Source organism: Pezoporus flaviventris, unplaced genomic scaffold, assembly GCF_033815535.1.
Source record: "Pezoporus flaviventris isolate CSIRO_AGI_PZ_B2104156 unplaced genomic scaffold, CSIRO_AGI_Pfla_v1 ptg000002l, whole genome shotgun sequence".
NCBI classification, from domain to species: Eukaryota; Metazoa; Chordata; class Aves; order Psittaciformes; family Psittacidae; genus Pezoporus; species Pezoporus flaviventris.
Genome location: NW_026892550.1, coordinates 13,593,286 through 13,615,437, shown reverse-complemented (window position 1 = coordinate 13,615,437; position 22,152 = coordinate 13,593,286). Strand labels below are relative to the sequence as shown.

Genomic DNA, 22,152 nt, shown 5'->3' with positions numbered 1-22,152 from the left:
TTTAGTGACATTGGCCGTGATCAGGCTTAGATGCCAAACCTGATAGAACTCTTTCCTGTGCCGCTTGCCTCTTCAGCACCTAAATAGCTACCAAAAAGAGAGAGCTCCCTTCCTGTGGTTGTAAGTCACAACTCCCAGCCTTCCTGGTCCTGGGAGTCCTCATCCTATCCCTGAGTGAGGAAAGCAGTAGGTTTGGTGAAGGGTGGTTGTGGAGCATGGGGATAGTTAATGTAGGGGAGAGAGCTGTTCATGACACTGTTCGAGAAAGCAAACTGTATAAACTTCTGATTGGGTTAAGAGCCGTATCATAAATTTCTGCATATGAAGATTGTTAGTGTAACCTAAGGGTTTTGTGTAATGAAGAAAGCTGATCTTACAAGAAGTAAGGCAAGTAACAGAAGAAATTTATTAGAGGTAAAGGGAGTTTGATATATTGAGGTATTACAAGTTAATAGAGCCAATGGTGTTTCTTTTCAGTTTGGGGCTATATGTGTCAGGGCTCAACAGTAGTTTTGAAAGGTAGTTTGAAATCAAGTGCTCAATTGGCCACAAAAAGAAACAAAAAAATTGTGTAAAATGAAAGCAGAATATTTATTTAATCACAAGAGATATAAGCAAAACATATTTCTGACCAGTATCTGTAGGCTTTTCAGGTTCTGAAGAGTTCCAGAACTACTACTACCATTTGCTTTTGCATACTGTCTCATGATGTAAAACAGAGGTTTATTGAAATGCCTGTGTTTAGGTGGTTATATTTTATGAAACCATCCTACTGCATGTTCATCTGTAGCTGTACTAGAAACTATCTTCATTTTTAGGCTAAATCAAAATTGTATCAATGCTGCTGAAAAGCAGAACAACAACTTTGTAGAAAACTGCACAAAGTGGAAGTAGTACACATCTTTTCTGGGAAAATTTTAGAATAAGTGCTGGAAAAAGATGATCTCTGTTGTTAGGCTATATAAGTAAACTGTTTTAAAAGAAAGTATCTAATATCCAAACCTGAGGGAAAAAATTATCACATCAGGTATGTTAAAATTATGGCTCTACGGCAAAGTTCTGTGAGGACTTGTAAAAGAGGCATCACCTTGGATTGGTGGGGTGGAACTAAGTTTGGTGAACTAGCAGACATGTGGGGCGGTGTGTCCTTTGCTCAGGAAAAAGTACACTGTGGGTTTTAATTGCTGTCCCTAATACAAGCTGTATGGAAGCCTGTTTGGAAATTGCATTATTCCTTAGCAAGCCTGTGTTTCATAGAACTAGTTTTTCTGTGCTCATGTTTTTGCGTAGGCAGGAGCAGGCAGTAGGACAAGCAGATATGTTTAAGTACAAAAGTAAAGGCAGAAACAAGTGACACCCACCACACTCGGGGCAGGAGAAAAGGTAGGTGTCTAAAAAACAGGGAGGTTTTGGTTGCTGACTGGAGTGGTAAACAAGCTTCCTGTTTGATTTAAAAGCTAGTAAGAAATGGGAGTTAGTGTTTGTTCTTTTGGAATACGTACAACTGTCTCCAAGAGATACTTCACTCATTCATGTCTTTACCCAGTGACGGTAACTTGCAAGAACCTAAGTATTAGTTAGCTGCTGAGCTAAAGTGGCTTGCAGTTTATGACATTAATGATCATTATAATACACATAGCGTGTTTTCTGTTTCCAGACTGTTGTGTTTGGGGAATTGCTGTCTTTTAACCTGAGACTTCTTCATCTTTACTTCTTCATCTCTCTTGGTTGTTGTTTATTTTTTACCATAACCCTTTGAATCCAAAAGAACTTGGAATTTGTGCAATGCTAATAGATATGAATTTATATTACTCTGAATCTAAGAGTCAGTGGATAATGCTTTAAGGTAATTTTTAGTGTATCCTTGGGCCTTGGAATTTTGCTTTTTGTAGGCTGTGTTTAAAAAGTGTATGTATATATACATTTGTGAGGCTTGATTTTGTCAGCTTGTGATCTCACATAGGACTATATTACAAAGAGAACAGGAAAATTAAAATAGAAATAAATAACCTTTAGAGCATTAAAATGACAAAATAATACAAAACTGAAAGGTAAATTTCAACCAAATGTGACCCGTCAAGCTCAACAGCACCTATGTGTTAAGGTAGCTTCTCTTGTCTCCACTAGGATTTTAATATATTATTTAATGTGCTGCTTAAGATGTGGTATGTATTTATTCTTCCTTCCTTAAACTAGTGTACAAGCAATCTAAACCAAAAAGTAAATATCGTTTTTCATGAGAGCTGTATGTCATGTTGCCTTAGAGGGCTTTATAGCTAATGAGCAGATTTTATGATTCTAAATGTTCTTTGTTGATAGTAGTTGTTTCCTGAACATATTAATATCTTTTATGTGATGTAGCTAATTTACAGTACTTTCTAAGACTATTTTATATTTGCATCTTTAATGTAAATAGGTCTTGAGAATGAAGAATGAGAACCTTCGAATGCTGCTTTGATTTATCCTCTTAGTTGAAAATAAGCTTATTATTTGGAAGGAGAAAAGAGTGGACACTTGGAAACTGTTCATATATCGAACAAAACTTCTTTTGATGACGATGATGTAAATTCTCATCATATTTCATGTATCAGTCGTCATTCATCTTCAGGGTATTTGTTGGCTTTTTTTTTTTTTTTAGATCATTTGCTTTGCTCTGTCTCTCTAGTTACAGTATGTGATTTTACCAAATACCAAAACAGATAGCTGGTAAATCTGAAAAATAATTGGATTTATTTAAGCCTCAATTTTAAAAGGTTTTTGTACAGATATGGAAGACTAGAGTAAACTGTTATGGTAGCTGAAGCAAAATAAGCGTTTTTTTTACATTTGTAGAAATACTAGCGCTCTCAGATTAGGTAATTTTGAGTGATCGTGAATGAGAAGTTTCTTATTTTTTAAGGTTTCTTCCTCCTTCCCCTCCCCCATGATTCTAATTCTCAGTGCCAGAGAGAGACTACTTCACTTCTGTAGAGCTATGAGGCTAATCCTCCCGTCTTTAAGATTCTGTGGTAGTTATTTTAAGTCTATAAGGAGGTTGTTGGGGCATGGCTTAATAGGCTGATTGTGTGCAGATGGCAATTGCCTGTCTTATTTTTATCTTCTAATTCTGTTGAATAGTACTATAGTGGAAGGAGTAAATATTTGTGTGATAAATGTAATGATTTTTGGAATTGCTCTCAGAATTTGGGATACATGCTGCCAGTGTTCTTGGATTTGCTTTCTTTAAGAAACTTTTGATTTATGGTTTTAAATGTTTCTTTTGTTTTCAGGTTTTGAAAGTATTTTAGAAGGGCTTTATGGACCAAGGCTACGAAGAGACCTCAGTTTATTTGAAGGTAAATGAGTCAGCTCTAGTGCAATGGCCTTTATTTATGTTTTCTTTTAGTTAAAGGTACTTTAATGTATGTATTCTAAGAAGAAAATCATCAATCGTTTTTCTTTCTAATGTTTATTTCATCATGTTCTTGTTAATGCTGAGCATAGGCAAAGCACTAGGTAAAATGGTACCTGGGTTTTGTTCCTGTACAGGGAAATTTTGGATTAGCTAAGCTTTCCTGAGAAGCTCTTATGGGAAAGATCTACTTCCTACTTTTTGCAGCTCCTACTTTGTTTCTTTGGACAGCTTTTAGAAAGGGAAGGCAAGCTGCTCAGCTGCCTATTGACATTAATTGGGAAATGGTAGTGAATGCTAGCTTGGGTTTCTTGGTCAAGAAAGTGTAAGCTTTTTATAGGTATATTTTTAATATCTTTATATAAAAAATAAGCTTTTTCTTTTAGTATACCTATATTTAAGTGTGTGTGTGTGTATATATATATATATATATATATATATATATATATATATATATATATATATATATATAATGTAAAAGTGTAGATATTTTTCCATTATCCTTATAAGACCTAGCCTGGTTTTGCTGGAATAGCTGTCAGTAACACCTGATCCCTTAGTTAAATATAAAATGATTTATCCATCTTTAACAAAAGCAAAGGAGGAAAATCCAGCACAAAATTTCTTTGAAGTGTTCTGTCGAGTTCACTTTTGTGACTTTAAATAGTGTTTTGTTATCGAGCCTTCAAAATGTTCCATTTAATTTCTTTAGACTTTATTATCTGATAGTGTAATTTGTAAAGCATATAACCTATATAGAATCATAGAATACTGCTAGTACATGAGGCAGAGTGGGCATATTCTGTTTGTTTGCTTACAATAGGTTTGGAATGACTGCTTTAACTTGGTTGTGGTTTTGTCCTCTTCATATTGTGCAAGTTCTTTGGCCTGCATCATACAAATAATACAATATTTTAAAGGAAAAGGGGGAGAGCATGGAATACTAGTTTACTGATGTTTTAAGAATATTTTTTGCCACTTAGGTTTATAAGCATGTCACTAGTCAGACTTAAAAATATTTAAGAAATGTGTAAATTTGGGTTAAAGCTTATTTCCATCTGCTGTGATAAACAAGCATGTTACTGCTTTGAAAAGGAAACAGGGCATTGCTATAACAGTATACAGTATCTTTTTCTTTCTGCTTGTAATTCCAGTGGGTTGCTATGTACTGGGCTGATTAATGACTAAAGCTTTAGTATTCCTTCTGCATCAAAGGATTTACATTTTTGAAAGAAAACTCAGGACACTTTTTTTCCTTTTCTGTGAGGAATCAGAAAGTACTGAGCTAATAGACATATTGCGAGTGTTATAGCTGGCGGAGCCTGACAGCACGCGATTAGGTGTACGTTGCTCCTCTAGAGTTCCTGTATGCATATATTTGAGCTGTCTTACGGGAAAAGTTTTAACTAATGCTGTTAAAAATTTCTTGTAAATTATATGCTACTGCTTACAAGCTCAGGAGTGTTGTGTCCAGGAAGTGCAGCAGGAGGGCTGGGAGACCTCCTTGGATGGATAAGCAGCTGCTGAGGAAACTTAGAGGGGAAAAAAATGGCTTATAAAAGGTGTAAGCAAGGACATGTGGCCTGAGAAGAATACAGGGATGTTGTTTGGGAAGCTAGGGACCAGGTTAGGAAAGCTAAGGCCCAGTTAATATTAAATCTAGCAAGGGATGTGAAACATAACAGGAAGGGATTCTATAGGTACATTGCAAATAAAAGACAGACTAGCAACAATGTGGGCCTTCTCCAATAGCTATGGGGAGAACTGGCTACCCTGGATTTGGAGAAGGCTGAGGTACTTAATGGCTTCTTTGCCTCAGTCTTCACTGGCAAAGGCTCTGACCACACCACCTGAGTCTTGGAAGGCAGACACGGGGACTGTGAGAAGGAAGACCTTGCACCCACTGTAGAATAGGATCTGATTCGAGACCATCTTAAGAACCTGAGCATACACAAATGCATGAGACCTGATGAAATCCATCCACGGGTCCTGAAGGAGCTGGGGAATGAAGTTGCTAAGCCACTGTCCATCATATTTGAAAAATCATGGCAGTCAGGTGAAGTTCCCGACAATAAGAAGGGAAGGGGAAAATGGATGACCCAGGGAATTACAGAGCAGTCAGTCTCGCTTCTGTGCCTGGCAACATCTTGGAGCAGATTCTCCTGGAAGGCATGCTAAGGCACATGAAAATCAACAAGGTGCTTGGTGACAGCCAGCATGGCTTCACTAAGGGGAAATCCTGCCTGACCAATTTGGTGGCCTTCTATGATGGGGCTACAGAACTGATGGACAGGGGTAGAGCAGTTGATGTCATCTACCTGGACTTGTGCAAAGCGTTCGACACTGTCCCACACAACATCCTTGTCTCTAAATTGGAGCGACATCAATTTGATGGATGGACCACTCAGTGGATAAAGAACTGGATGGATGGATGCACACAAAGGGTTGTGGTCAATGGCTCAGTGTCTGGCTGGACACCAGTGGTGAGTAGTGTCCCTCAGGGATCGGTGTTGGGACCGGTCTTGTTTAACATCTTTGTTGGTGACACGGACAGTGGGATTGAGTGCGCCCTCAGCAAGTTTGCCGATGACACCAAGCTGTGTGGTTTGGTTGATACGCTGGAGGGAAGGAATGCCATCCAGAGGGAGCTTGACATGCTTGTGAGGTGGGCTGATGCCAACCTCATGAAGTTTAACCACGCCAAGTGCAAGGTCCTACACCTAGGTCAGGGCAATCTCAGGCACAGCTACAGGCTGGGCAGAGAAGAGATTCAGAGCAGCCCTGCAGAGAAGGACTTGGGGGTGTTGGTTGATGAGAAAATGAACATGAGCTGGCTGTGTGCACTCGCAGCCCAGAAAGCCAACCGTATCCTGGGCTGCATCAAAAGGAGTGTGACCAGCAGGTTGAAGGAGGTGATCCTGCCCCTCTACTCTGCTCTCATGCAGCCTCACCTGAGTATTGTGTACAGTTCTGGTGTCCTCAACATAAAAAGGACATGGAACTGTTGGAACAAGTCCAGAGGAGGGCCACAAGGATGATCAGGGGACTGGAGCACCTCCTGTCTGAAGACGGGCTGAGAAAGTTGGGGCTGTTCAGTCTGGAGAAGGCTGCATGGAGACCTCATAGCAGCCTTTCAGTATCTGAAGGGGGGCCTATAAGGATGCTGGGGATGGGCTCTTCATCAGGGACTGTACTGACAGGACAAGGGGTAATGGGTTGGGGAAGTTTAGATTGGATATAAGGAAGCAGCTCTTTACTGTAAGGGTGGTGAGGCACTGGAATGGGTTGCCCAGGGAAGTTGTGAATGTTCCATCCCTGGCGGTGTTCAAGGCCAGATTGGACAGAGCCTTGGGTGCTATGGTTTAGTGTGAGGTGTCCCTCCCCATGGCAGGATGGTTGGAACTAGATGATCTTAAGGGCCTTTCCAACCCTAACTATTCTATGATTCTATAAAAGATGTGCTATTTACATTGCTTGCAGACGACTTTTTGTATTTGATGCCACAATCAGTTTGTCCTGTAAATTAAATTAATGTTTATGGAAAATTTAAATTTTTTTTTTCCAATTTTCATGAATGTGCATCAGGAATATTTCAACATTTAAATCCTGTTTCCATGTTTGACACATCTGTAAAACTGATTTTACTGCTGGAGTAACTGCAGAAGAGATGGAGGACTGCTAGGTTGGGATGCCCAGGTTACCTTACTATTTTTGCTTCTTTTTTATAGATACAGTCTGTAACTTCAATAATACCATTTGAAATTGCTATGTTTTGTAGAAGCCCAGTAGAGGTAGAACTCACAGTATAAGATGCAAGGCTATTTCTGATTTGAGGTCTGAATTGATTTATATAGATGTATACAGAACTCTTGAGTAAAATTTGTTACAGATTTTGCACAGTTGTAATTTAAGTGCCACTTTTCACTTTCCAGTTATTCAGTCTATGATACAAATTAAAAAATTGCCTTTCATAACAAAATAAACAGTTGGCAGAATCAGAACCCAAGTTTTTAGACTCTTGGCAGTATCTAAATCATTGCATCTTTTAAGGTGTCCATTCTTCTCATCATAAACACTGAACCAGTGCTGGCAACATGCAGCGTTATGCTCTATTAGCAGGAGTATGTTTCCTCGAAAAAATCTCAAGAAATTATATGGCTTACTTATCCAGAAATGTGTGAGAAACAGCTGAAATATGTGCTGCTTAGCTACAACAGCATTTTTTCACTTACGTTGTTGGTTTTACATATTATTTGTAGCATAGAAAAAAAATAATGTGCATAAAATGTTACGTGACTGTGTTAACTGATCTATGTCCTCCTCATTTCTTTCCTGTAATAGTATTTGATCTCTAGATTATTGTATTCTCTTGAAGTTGCTTGAGATAATAATTAATTGTAATGGCAAATTTAAATGGTAAAAATTGCACTTCATAGAATCATAGAATAGTTAGGGTTGGAAAGGACCTTAAGACCAACTAGTTCCAAACTCGCTACTGGTCTCCAGCTGGACATTGAGCCATGGACCATAACTCTTTGTGTGCGGCCATCCAGCCAGTTCTTTATGCACCGAGTGGTCCACCTATCAAATTGATATCTGTCCAATTTAGAGACAAGGATGTTGTGTGGGACAGTGTCGAATGCTTTACACGAGTCCAAGTAGATGACATCAACTGCTCTACCCCTGTCCATCAGTTCTGTAGCCCAATTATAGAAGGCCACCAAACTGGTCAGGCAGGATTTCCCCTTAGTGAAGCCATGCTGGCTGTCACCAAGCACCTTGTTGTTTTTCATGTGCCTTAGCATGCCTTCCAGGAGAATCTGCTCCAAGATTTTGTCAGGCACAGAGGTGAGACTGACTGCTCTGTAGTTGCCTGGGTCATCCATTTTCCCCTTCTTGAAAATGGGGGTTATATTTCCCTTTTTCCAGTCATCAGGAACTTCACCTGACTGCCATGGTTTTTCAAATATGGTGGCCAGTGGCTTAGCAACTTCATTTGCCAGCTCCTTCAGGACCCGCGGATGGATTTCACCAGGACCCATGGACTTTTGTTCAGTTTTGTATGTTTTTTATTTTCCAAAGAAAATACCTTGTAAACATCAGATACAATCTTGCTTAGAAGCCAGACTGAAATAGCCACCATAGACGGATAGTTACCTGAAGGTTACAAAGTTTCTCTTTTGTTACACTGAAGTTCTTACAAGTGTACCTAGGACTTACCTTGGTCTTGCCTAAATGGTTCTTGTCACCTCTGTTACTCAGCACCTTATTTCTTTTTTCCCTGACTGCTTTGGTACTGCAGCTCTTGGTTGCAATGGTGTAAAGTTCTATGTCTTGGCATCTGACCTTGATCATCTCCTGAACAGGCTTGAGGCTTCTTGTGTCATTGAGTCCTTAAGGCTTTCTAATCCTTTGCTTATGCCCATTTTCAGCTAAGTAGATTCACATGTAAATTGTTATTCTTGACATTTTACTTACAGATACTTAGCTTAACTGTTAGAAAGCTTTTCCTCTGATCATCTGGTTTCTGTGTGTTTTCTTTTGTGGGATATCCTCGTATGGACAGAGGAAAAAGGGTCTTGTGAAAGAAAGGCAGCTCTCATTCTTTTTCTGCCAGAGAAAAAAACCCTCTTTATACACAACAAAAGGTTTATTTGAGGGTGTGTTTTGTTTTTTCATTAAGTTGTTCTGGAATATCTATATATGACATAATGGAATGAAAAATTATATTAGAAACATGAATCTATGATATTCAAGTTTTCATTAAATTAAGAATGTTAAGAAACATGATAAACATCTCAGATATTCTTATATACCTATCAGAAAACAGTACTGCCATATAAAAAGAAAGGGGAGTGTTTGGTCAGAATTGTGACAAATAGCTGGAAAATTTATTGGGACATTATTATAATGATGCAGAAGATGATGAAAAGTAAGGGTTAAATTTTTTAAGCCATCTCATTTATATTTACTAGGCAATTATTTCACATTTTAAGAGGTAAATGGAGTCTGTTCAATACTGATATCTGTATTAATGTGTTTAATTCAGCATGACTCCTTGAGGAACAAAAAATGGTTTGGGGAAATAAAGATTTGAATGGCTTAAGAAATTAAAAAAAAGTAGTAGTTTTTGTCAGAGCTCACCTTTTTATTCTTTGTGGGATCATGGTTGTCTCTGAAGTTAAAAACTAACACTGGTCTCAGTATGTTTTCTGCAGTGGTGACATGACATTGTTGGATGTCAGGGATTTGATGTATCTGGTATATATCTGCTGTCTAATGGCAGTTTTGCTTAGCTGACTGTCGTACTTAAATGTGGAATGCTGTACATAGTTTATACTTCTTTAAATAAATTTAGTATTACTTAGGGCTAATGTTTCTCAAGGTTTGCTTTTTTGGCAATATACAAGGATTGCTCTCTAGTTAGACTTTTAGCAGTGGAAATTCAGGATTCCATGGCAGAAGAATTTCTCTTAAAATATAAATTATGTTTTGGAGTTACGCACAGGATCCCAGCATCCATAAGCAGACTTACTGAGGTTGCAAGTGAAGCTGCAAAAACACGAATTTATTTATGAAAGAAATAGTGTGGGTTATTTTCATCTGTGGACATCTTAAAGGAATAAATGTAATAGGCTGAGACAGCTAGATTAATTCAGCAGCAATAACTCGTTTTGTTACTGCCCAGTCAAGAAAAATCTCATGTCTGTTTCTTACCATCAGCTGTCCAACCTGTCAAATTGCTGTTTTGCATCCCTGGAAGCATATAATATATTGTTAATACAGAATTCTATTCTCAATTAGTATTTTAGAGCTGAGTAAACTAGATTTAAATAATAATACAGTTATTTGGGTTATGTTCACACTCATGAAGCTCGTTTTTGCAGATTCATTTTATTTCTGATGGTCCCTCTATGATAATGCATTTAAGAGAGAGTAAAGGCTCATCAGTTGTTGGGGTGGGGGAAACAACTCAGCAGACAGTGAGGTCAGAGAAGAGGGTAGGGAGGTGCTGCGGGCATCAAAGCAGAGAGTCCCCTACAGCCCGTGGAGAGACCAGGTAGAACCTGCAGATTGAGGAGGACCATATCAGAACAGATAGCCACACTGCAGCTCATGGAAGACTCCACACTGAAGCAGGTGGACATGCTACAGCCCATAGAGAGCCCATGCTGAAGCATGCTACTGTCAGGAATTGCAGCCTGTAGAGAGAAGACCGTGAAGGAGCCCATTTTCTGGCAGGAACTGTGGGCCTTTGGAGTAATCCCTTCCTGAAGGACTTGTGCCCTGTGGAAAAGACACACACTAGAGCAGTTCATGAGGAGCTGTAGCTGTGGGAAAGACCCACACTGGTGCAGGTCATGAAGGCTGGTGGGAAGGACCCCACGCCAGTACAGGGTAAAAATGTGAGGAGGAGAGGCAGACAGGAACTGTTATTAACTGAGGACAGCTTCTGTTTCTTATCCTCCTTGCACTGGTTGGGATGGGGAAGAAGGTAGAAGAGTAAGGAATGAAGCAGTGAAATTGAAGCCTGGGAAGAAAGAGTGGTAAGATCATTTTAGTTTTGGCCTTTCTTATCATGCAAATCTATTTTTATTGACAATAAATGCAATTAATTTTCCCCAAATTGAGTTTGGCTTGCCTGTGGCAGTAACTGGTAAGTGGTCTCCCTGTCTTTATCTGGATCCACATGTTTTTCAACCTTATTTTCTCCCTCTGCCCTGTTCAGAGAGAGGCTGCGTGGGGGTTGGTAGCCAGCCAGGGTCAACCTATCACAGTGTGTTACTGGAAGTAGGTAATCCCAAGAACCTCCCTGGTAGAACTGTCATTGTAATTTACTGGTACAGACAAAAGTAAGAAACGTATCTGGTAATTAAGGTCGGGGAGGTGTTAAGTTGTAAGTGTATGAGCTGGAAATGGATGGGATGGACAGGGCCTTGGTGTTGTAGTTAATCAGGGTCATTCACTTGCCAAAATGCTGCATCTGTGGGAGACTCATGCACAACTTAGGATACTGTAGGAAGAGTATTGTCTGCAGTTTAAGGAAGTCTGGTAAAAGAAAGGCATCATCTTGACGTCTTGGTCACCTGTGTTCAGGAAGTGGGTGTTCAAGTGAGAATGGTGCAGAAAAGGTGGTTGCAGATGGAGTGCAGAGGGTTGAATCTCATGAGAGAAAACTGGGTGCACTACATTAGCCTAGCAAAATGAAGTGTAAATGGCATGTAATGATACTCTCTACAAATACATCAAGGTGCTAAATACGTAAACAGTTATTGTTTGCTTTTGTGACATTGTTCTTATAAACTGGAATAACTTGCCATGAGTAAATTTAAACAAGAAATTAGAAGGTTAATTTTGATTATTAGCACAGTTGATCTGGGACAAGCTTTAAGGCAATTGGTGGCTTGGGAAGAAAACAGTGTATGAGGTGGAAAACTTAACTTTTGAAGTGGGGCTTAACTTGCTTAAGGAAGCATTCAATAGGAGAAGACTGGACTTGATATATGCATTCTGCTTAAGTTCCACATTCCCTCAAGATTAAAGTACACCTTCTGATAAAACATACAAAGTTACTTGAAAGTTTTCTAAATAAATCAAGTGCTACAAGTGAGTATAAGGGTTTGTTTTACCTACAGTGATGATATCAAGTCAGTTAAAATATTTTAAGTACAACACATGTAGGAAATGAGGAGGAGTCTTAATTCTAGCTTAGTTTACAAGTTTATACACTTGTTTAACACTTTGCACGGTGTTAAAATGAATGTTGACTGGAATTCAGAGATTTATTTACAGTATTCAGATGCCTTAAGTAACTGTGATAGGTAATTAATTGAAATGTCTGAGTTTACCTTTCCTCCTAAAAAGGTGCCCTTTATTTGAAAGTTAAGCTATGTGAGCTAGACAAGAAAGAATTGAATACTGACTATATTGTAGCAATAAATGTATATTAGATTATGATGGAATTTATTTAAGAGATTTGGAGGCTGTGTATTTTGTTCTCAAAATCCATTTTTGCTTGTTTAAAACATCTAGCTTTTTTTTCTTCTTTTAAGACTGTGAGCCAGAAGAGCTAACTGACTGGTCTATGGATGAGAAATGTTCCTTTTGTAATTTACACAAAGAAGCAGTCAGTGTAAGTATGAACATGATATCAAGCATGACTCCCCAACACCCAAGTTTTTGTATGAAAGTAGGAATCGGAGAATTGAATTTTGCAAATAAGTTAATACTGCATTTTGACTCAAGATATATTTGGCTATGAGAGGGAGTGAGATGGTTTGGTTCTATTGTAAATATATTTTTAGTGATTCTTTTACTCAATTTTAGCTCAATAATTTAATTGTATATCATACTACCAGTAGACAAACTTCTGAAAGATGTTATAATCTTTGTATGTCTTCTAGGATCGCGCATCAGTTATCGGTTCTTCACAGTCAACACCTACAGAGGAACTGTCATCTCAGGGCCAGTCCAACACTGATAAAATTGAATGCCAAGCAGAAAACTATCTAAATGCACTCTTTCGAAAGAAAGGTAATAAGCATGTCTTTTATATTAAGAGAAATGACACAAATCTAGAAGAATCAAATTATTCAGGGTTTACTTTAAGTAGTTTTCATTTATCTACTGAATGTCATTTCTCTTTATTCTTTGTTTTCCTTAATCTTTTTCTCTGCTTACTTGAGTCACCAAGGGAGGCACTGCTCTTCCTATTTAGTGTTTCTGTTAGTACTGTCACATTGTGTGTTATATTCCTGAATCCCTGTTATTTTATTGTTTGGTTTGGGTTTTGGGTTGTGTTTTGTTTTTTTTTTACCATGACCTGCTACTTTATTTTTGTGCCAAGTTCAGGTGCCAATCTCTGGAATTTTAAACATGTAAACATTTCCTGTTCCTAAACTTTGACTTCTAGTTTTCAGCAGGAAGACTGTTTTTAGGTGAGAGAATGTGTATTACAGATTAGAAAATGGTATTTGAGATCTTCTCACACAAAACCTAATACTTCAGATATATCCAAGTCAGAGGTTAAAACTTCTTGTCAAAATATATAGTCAAAGAATTAAAGAGCTAATTTAGTAGATCTTGTTCTTTGGCACTCTGCATGTTATAGCAGTACATGAATGACTGACAAGTCAGCTTGGCTCATATAAGTTAACTAGTCACTGTCACCAGAAGCAGAAATAACTCATTTTCTTCCTTAAATTTCTGTGAAAGCAGATCTACTCGGTAACTACAACTTCCACAGGTTTTTCTTAGGTTTAGTAGATGTACTTGGATGTCAAAATAGCTGAGTATGAATAGGGTGACGGCCTTTTCCTTGCTCCAGCAAAGAATTAGAGTGTGAGCCATGTTCTCTTCCTTCATGTAGGTGGGAGAGCAACCCAAAGCTAATTTTCTCTTTTACCTTGCTGTAGCAGGAAGAGATTACTGTGCCCTTAAACCTGGGGGTGCCAAATATTTTTCTGTACAGGGCATCTGTGTGTTCAGCCTGCATTTTGCTTTGGGCTTTAAATGGAGTGCAACAGCATTTTGAGCCTGTCTTTGTTCCTTGGATTTCTTTAAAACTTTTTCCATTTGAAATATCCAGTGAAGTTGCCACCTCATTATTTCTGAAATTCTTGTATATTCATCACAGACTCAGTTTCATGGCATATCCCTAGGCAAATGTTTTAATTCCTTCAAATTTCTACTTTCTCATATCTGTTCTTGGGCTTGATGTACAGTGTTCTTCAACATTTTCCGGCTTTGTGCTTCTGCTGGAGATACTCCTTGAGAGGAACTTTTATCATGGGAGAAGTGAAACTTTGCATGACCTTACTGGAGTGAGTGACTTCTGTGAAGTTTTTCACAAAGAGCATTTGGCTTTTAGCATCTCCCTTAGGTTTTTTTATCTGCCAGATCAGTAATGCTAAGTTAAAAAGGTTTTGTCTACTGAATAACAAAACCAAAGTCTTTTCCGATTGTTTTTGTGATTCTCTGAAGGACTTGTGTGTCCTTATGTAAAAGGTACTTTCTGCACAGTTTTCTAAAAATATTCAGTTCAGATTCCAGTCTCTTAAGTTGTTCAAATGATTGGAACTGAAAAGGAAGAAAATCCCTATATCTACAAGGGCATGTGAAACCAATTTATGAGGTATTTAAGTAATTGTCTTGGCTTTATAGGAGGAAGATGAAGAGTTTTGCCAAGTCTGCTTTCTGAGTTTTTGTAAGCTTTTTTAGATCAACTTGGGGAAAAACTGTCAAAAAATTTTAAGTAATTGTTTAGATAAGGAACAGTTTTTATAACTGGTACTAAACCAGATACACATACACACACATGCCCCCCATTCCTCCTCTGCCCCTAGAGAAAGTAGAATCCTTGTCTGGCTGTGTTTAAAATAGAAGTAACACTTGTTTCTGTGTTTAGATTGCTAACTCCTTAAAATCATATACTGTTTCTTACTATTGTAACTAGCATAGATTTCATTTGGGCCCCCTGTGAACAACTTCTAAGACTAGTGAGCAAATCTGAGAGTTGCTTTTATTGGTCTCACTATTCTTTTATTTTAGAACAAGTTAGTGTGGGGCTGGGGTTTGTAATTTTCAGGCTTCCTTTTAGGTGAGGGTTGTGGGGCTTTTTGTCATGAGGAAATTATTCCAAAAGATCTCAAAACTTGCAGCCAAGTTATATCATTGTCCACAGTGTGCAATCTTCAGGCATTTATAAGATGAGCAATTGTCTGTAGACTCTTAGACAAAGATTATTCCTCTTTCCTCTTAAGAGGATGATAGAATTACTGCCAAGATGGTAAACTAAGTAACAGTCTTTCTCTTAGAAACCTGTCTTACCTATGTATAAAAGACTAGTTTTGTAGATAGGGGTCTGTAGGAAACTCCTGCCCTCAGCAGGCACCTCAGTTAAAGCCAAATTAATTTTTTTTATTAAACTTTGATTGTTTCCATTAAACAATATATCTGAAACCCAGATACTTTCTTGCTAAGCACGATATTTCTCTTTACCCATTCAGTGTTGAAAGCAGAGTAGACTGTGATACTTTTCCACTTAAATAACATTAAATTCCACCCATTTTTCTTTGTCAAAGAAACAATTACAAGGAAAAAACATTATGTGCTTTAAAAAATACTTATTAGTCTTGTTTTTTTTTTCTCCCCTGTGACTATTAGTGTTGCATATGTGATCATCATTACATGGCAGAACTGAAGCTGTAAGAGCTAGATCAGACATTTTGATCATGGATAACTAATTTTCCTGGTTCTGTATGTATTCACACTGTATGTTCTTCAAAGCTTTTTTCCATGCAATATTAATGTGACCTTTTAAAACAAAAATTAAGGGAGCAGAGGGGAAAAAAAAGAAAAGGTCATTTAAATACACTGATGGTGAATCAGGTTCTGTCTTCAGGACATGACCTACCAGGAGAAGATGGAAACCTGAAAAGCTTTTGCAGAAATTAAGGAATTGAGGCACAAAACTGGAGGGAGAAGATGGTCAGGATGACTTAAATCTTTCCAGATTCTCTGGGCAACTCTTGAGTATGTTCAGTGCCATATTTCCATACCAAAATAATTTCCCTCCAAGCTTTTTGAAGTTTGTTTCTAGGTATCTGTTTCCTAAAATATTTCCATTCATAACTAGGGCTTTCTTACACCATAGCGCATACCTGCATTTGACTCCGAGTCCTCCTGTTCATTGCTAAGTTATAGCTCAGATACACAAAGATATCACTTGCTGATCATGCTTCTTGGACAGTATATGTCTAATTTGGCAAGCCTATGAAAATGTAATCTTGCACACAATCTCAAACTACAAAAAAGTGTTTCTTTCTGAGGTGTAGTTTTGAGATGTATTTACTACTTAATCCAATAACTGCAGTTCTTTTTTAGTTAATTTTAAGAAGTCCTGTCAAAATCTGAAAGATTTTCTGTAGGAAGTTGTGCAGTCAGTTTGTATGACACTGCTGTCCCTTTTCATCAAGTTAATCAGGAAAGAATGTTTAGCAGGATTTCAGCTGCTTTCTTAAGGAAGTAAAACATACTAGTTTTGTGTTGACTGCCTGCCTGCCAGTGTTGCTGTCTTCACTGACTTCTGAATTTCTTGGTCATTTTCCACTGGGTTTAAGAAAAACCTTAGAGATATGAATGTATGTAGAGTAATGAACATGACTATCTGAGAAGAGAACGGAAAAATTTTGAATGTTGAGCAGAAGACTAGAGTGAACTTGGCCCTTATTCCTTCTGTTGTTGACCAGTCAAGTTAACTAAATTAATTATGATACATGGCTTAGAATAAATTGCTTTATTCTGTTTTTAACTTGCTGGTGATCTGGCAGTGAATGGGACAAGTTTACAAGTAGAGCTAAGAATATTGCTGGGACAGCTCCGTTGGTGTCTGTTGAGGCAGGGTTGTTCTGGAAAATGTGGCCTTTTTGTGAGAAGCTGGAGTGAATATAGGAAACATGCTGATGAGTAACCAGGTGTTTTTAGTTCTGCTACTCTCACAGCATGATTTTAAGCTAGGAGGGCAATTCACTGTTGATTTCCAGTGGTTTTTGGTGTAGTATCAGAAGAGAAATTAAGTCACTATTTTGATTTTCTAATGAAAAAAAACAAATACTGATTTTCAAGAAATAGAGTACTATTGTGGAGCACTGTTTTGGGAGCATTTAATTCCTTGCCCATTGTCTTACCAAATACATGTGTAGGTCTGAACTATCACTTAAATTGGTCGCTACATTGTGCGTTGCAGTCTAATGATCACGCATTGCATTAATGTAGAGAGTAGTTAAGAATATGGATTTTAATATTAAAACTACATAAACTGAGGAAGTTTCAATCCTAAATGTGAGCTTTGAATTAAAATAAATCATTGCAGTTAGTCATACACATTGTCTTTATTACTGCCTTCTCTTGCATTCTGTCTGTAATTGGACAATCACAAACAGAATGTATCAGATTATAGCATAGAAATGTGTTACTTAGCCTTCTTTTATCCTAATAATATCAGGAGATCTACAGTGATGTGAGAGAAACTAGTGGAACATCAGAGCTACTTTTTATTCCTGATTCCTGACTGTTCTGCTGGGTTTGAGGTTGTATGTATGTACATACATAATCCATGAAGTAAATGCATATGCCTCATGTTTTAAATCTATGTTTTAAATCTCATGTTTTAAAACTATGTGAAAAAAAAGAAACTTAGATGTAGGCATGTAGATTTAAAGTTTTGTAAGTTGCTATATTCATGACTTCTAATAAGGCATCCTAGCAGAAAAACTTTCTGGGTCATTCAAAATATATCTGGTGCCATCTGCTGATAATAATTATTTGCTAGTGATACTAAGCTCAGAGACCTAATACTTACCCCAGAATACAGTAAGTTGTGTTTAAAAATTTTAGGTGACTAATTACGAATTTTCCACGTGTAGTGAAACTTTCCTACCATGAATTTAAAATCACAGGTCTCTACATGCTTTCATTGTATACTTGTACAATAATATGTACTTACAGCCTTTGAATGTAAGTAATTAGACTTTATATAATACATTTGAAGTATTATGTTTGTAGTACGTGTACCCTAGTCTGGTCATTCAGGAGGTTTATATTGATAAGACATTATGTAAAAGTTGCATTTACCCTTAAAAAGTTTATTTTCTTTCAAAAATGTACAGTGTGTAAAAAGAAAATGGCTTATGAAACCATGTAACTTTTTCTTCTTTGAGTATCTAACATCTTATTTCTGGTTATATCATTTGGAGAGCTGTGAGAAATTATTTCCAACTTTAAATTACTTCTTCCTCATAATAAAAATTATGTATCCCCAGCTTCATCCTCTATTAGGAAGCAAAGCATCATTAATAGGAATAAATCAAGATCAGCTTTCCAGTACCCCTGAGGAGGTTACTGAGAAGACAGGGTCAAAGTCTTTACAATGGTGCACAAAGGGACAGTGAAAGATAAGAAATTGAAACAAGAGGCTCCTTTTTGTGTAAGGAAAAGTGAGGGTAGGTAAGAAAGTGGAACAGGCTACCTGACAAGGTTGTGCAGTCTCTATCAATGGAAGTATTCAGGACTGAACTAGATAAAACCCGGAGCAACATTCTTTGATCTGTTTCAGTGGTCATTCTTGCTAGTAGATTGGCATAAAATGCTTGAGCAAATATGCTGGGTGATACTCCAAACTACCTATTGGGAAATTTACACTTTGCATGCAAACATCTACCTTATCCAGTCATTTTGGTTTCTCCACTTCCCTGAAAACAAAACTCAGTTTGTCTCCTGTCTTACCTGTTTCAGAGTATGTTAAGTATCCCAGTAACTGCCACCATAGCCTTTGGTGTTTCTTTAAGGCAATCCAGGCTGACCTAAAAGCTGATTATCTTTATCATATTCATACTTACCTTAAATCTTTAAATCCCTGTCTCTTCTTGGTGAAATCTGTTTCATTCATTACCTGTGAACTCAAGGATGGGCAGTGGTTAAAACATCAAAAAAGATATTTTTGGTTTGTGTTTGTGTAGAGTTGAAAGAGAAGGAACAGTGGGGTAGTGAAACGAGTACTACTACTACCACTTTAAAGAATAACATAGATCTTTTGAGTATAGACAATTATGCTTGTTTTGTGAAATAAAATATTGCAGTCATCAATGCAGTTTTACACTGATGAATAACACAGCTTGCTTTAAGTGAGTTTCTTAATTACATTGTTATTTATGCTAAGTATTGTTATTTATACATAGTTACTTATGCCTTATTTTGTTGATCTTTCTGGCACTTATATTTGTGTTCAGATCCTTTTCAGTGATTAACAAATTTGGTTTCAGCTATGCTTAATAAGATGTTTAACTTTCTTCTAGCTGACAGATAACATTAAAATAAATTCATAGGTATCGTATGTTTGATCCTTTTTGGCTTTTTTTGAAACACTTCTCTCCATGGGACTCTTAGACACACAAATGAAAAATAAGGTACCTGCAGTTTAGAATAGGAAATAAAGCTTTTCTGCCAGATGTTTTTATTGGTAGAACTTTGAAAATGACCTGAAAATCCTGTGAGATTTTACAATAAAAATATATAACTTTATTGTAAAAATTCAATTGCTTGTATTGCTGCAGTTTGTATGGGACATTTCAGGTAGCATTGTATCAGTTTTGACATTGCTATCCTGATTCTACAATGGGGATTGTAATCTAGTACATAGGTAAAACAAATTTTGTCTCTTTAAGATCAGCTCCTCAAAAGTGCAACTGTTCTGTTAAGAAAGGGACTAATAAATAGTACTGCAATTGAATTATTTTTGTTATAGTTGTTCTTTGAAAGTGATTTAATTATGTATTAATTCATAGATTTATTTAACTTCTACTGTTTGTATTCAGAACTATTTTCAAAAGTGAACATGTGCAGTCTGCAAGTGAAAATTCAACTTGCTTGCCAGCAATAAGTACCGACTCCCATATTTGCGTTGTAGATCTACCCACATAGTTTTACTTGCATGCTATGACAGAGGAATGAGGTTACTGATGTGTGCTAAACATGTTCTTCAAAGTGACCTCAAGTTAGAAATGCTCATAAGAAAAACTTGTATACATCTGAATTAATGTTTGTTATACATGTACTTATTATACACATTTATTTGGCTTATGGGAGGTCTTTATTTAAAGAAAAGTAATGAAATTTGTTTTTAATGCATCTGTTGCCTGTGTTGTTGTTGTTTTTTATTCCTAGATCTTCCTCAGAACTGTGATCCTAACATTCCCCTAGTTGCTCAGGAATTAATGAAAAAAATGATCCGTCAGTTTGCGATTGAGTACATTTCAAAAAGTAGCAAAATTCAAGAGAACAGAAATGGTTCATCGTTTGAACCAAGTCTGATATGTAAAAGTATCCAAATGAACCAAACGGAAAACTCCCTTCAGGAAGAACAGGATAGCCCTCTAGACCTCACTGTGAATCGAACTCAAGAACAGAATACTCAGCAAGGTAAACGTCTATATCTGCTTATTTGTGTTTTGCTGTCAATTATTGCCTTTTTAAGTCTTATTCATTTAAAAACAATGCCTGTGTCAGATATCTTTATTTCATTTTTCTAAAGTAGTAATCACTATATAGGAAAAAGAATTATCCTATGTGATTAAAATAAGGTTGAAAGAAAATTGGCATTGCATCAACTTAACACTTAAAAGAAACGAATATATTTTCCTTTAAGCACCATGAAAAAATATTGTAAGAGAAATGGCCAGAGGGAAACTCCCCAAAAAAAACCACCAGCCAAAACCTCATGTTCTTTCAAGAAACATTTTTCATAATGTGTGTGAGCAGAAAAATATCCTCATTTCTGAGTACCTGCATTAAATAAGTGGTATTGGAATTTCTTTCGCATACTGAATCTAAGTCAGCTTACCTGTGACTGTCACAGGTAACAGCAGTTCAGAATTTGTTGAAGAAGTAAATGGTACTTAAGAAGCTTCCTGAGAAAAGAGAGGAGTGTAGACTCATAGAATAGAATCATAGAATAGTTAGGGTTGGAAAGGACCTTAAGATCATCTAGTTCCAACCACCCTGCATTGGGCAGAGACACCTCACCCTAAACCATCTCACCCAAGGCTCTGTCCAACCTGGCCTTGAACACCGCCAGGGATGGAGCATTCACAGCCTCCCTGGGCAACCTATTCCAGTGCCTCACCACCCTAACAGTAAAGAACTTCTTCCTTATATCCAATCTAAACTTTCCCTGTTTAAGTTTTAACCCATCACTCTGTCCTATTACTACAGTCCCTAATGAAGAGTCCATCCCCAGCACCCCCCTTCAGATACTGGAAGGCTGCTATGAGGTCTCCACGCAACCTTCTCTTCTCCAGGCTGAACAGCCCCAGCTTTCTCAGCCTGTCTTCATACAAGAAGTGCTCCAGTCCCCTGATCATCCTTGTGGCCCTCCTCTGGACTTGTTCCAACAGTTCCATGTCCTTTTTATGTTGAGGACACCAGAACTGGACACAATACTCCAGGTGAGGTCTCACAAGAGCAGAGTAGAGGGGCAGGATCACCTCCTTCGACCTGCTGGTCACGCTCCTTTTGATGCAGCCCAGGATACAGTTGGCTTTCTGGGCTGCGAGCGCACACTGAAGCTGGCTCATGTTCATTTTTCTCATCGAGCAGCACCCCCAAGTCCTTCTCTGCAGGGCTGCTCTGAATCTCTTCTCTGCCCACCCTGTAGCTGTGCCTGGGATTGCTCCGACAAATTCCAGGATACTGGAATTTCAGAGAACGAAGGTCACTGTGTCTGTGTCAGCCCTTGGACACATGGATTCTTTAAATACATAATGGTTAGAATGATGCAAGCAGGAGATTTGTTTAGGAAGAAATTTCTATACTTCATTCTTTAGTCACAGATCAGTGCAACTTTCTTAATTCAGAGTAAAGCTACAAGAAAAGTAAAGTTTGTCTTGCTGTTCTTTACAAAAAGGAAATAATTTCTTTGCCTCAAGGAGTATTGCTGTCCAAAACTGATAACGATATTTTATCTGAATATTGTTAGTTTTGGACTTGATTTGGATTAGCAGCCATTTTCAGGAAGGGTTGTGACTTCATGTGCACCTGAAAGCAGTGGCAAAAGCAGCTTTTGTCTTTTGCAGATACAGGAGTCCATGTTAATCCATAATACTGCAGACCAAAGGAAAAAGTATACCTAGGTCATGTACCATACTTAAGAAATTAAAAGAAGGTAGAACTGCAGTTCTTAGTTTCTGAGAAAAACATACGTTTGT

At 37.6% G+C, this 22,152-nt stretch overlaps 1 protein-coding gene across 12 annotated transcripts in view; it reads left to right on the top strand.

Moving 5' to 3' along the window:
- LCORL (ligand dependent nuclear receptor corepressor like) overlaps positions 1–22,152 on the top strand; it is an 84,151-nt gene that overhangs the window by 24,354 nt on the left and 37,645 nt on the right. For 6 of the 12 annotated variants that reach the window (XM_061470008.1, XM_061469938.1, XM_061470028.1 and 3 more), the window contains 4 exons: positions 3,270–3,335; positions 12,445–12,524; positions 12,796–12,925; positions 20,114–20,368. In XM_061470008.1, coding sequence (XP_061325992.1) covers positions 3,270–3,335; positions 12,445–12,524; positions 12,796–12,925; positions 20,114–20,368 — 531 coding nt within the window. Of the gene's footprint in view, positions 1–1,764; positions 1,847–3,269; positions 3,336–12,444; positions 12,525–12,795; positions 12,926–20,113; positions 20,369–22,152 lie in introns of those variants that run through there. The other 6 variants (XM_061470018.1, XM_061469974.1, XM_061469999.1 and 3 more) reach the window with 4 other exon arrangements.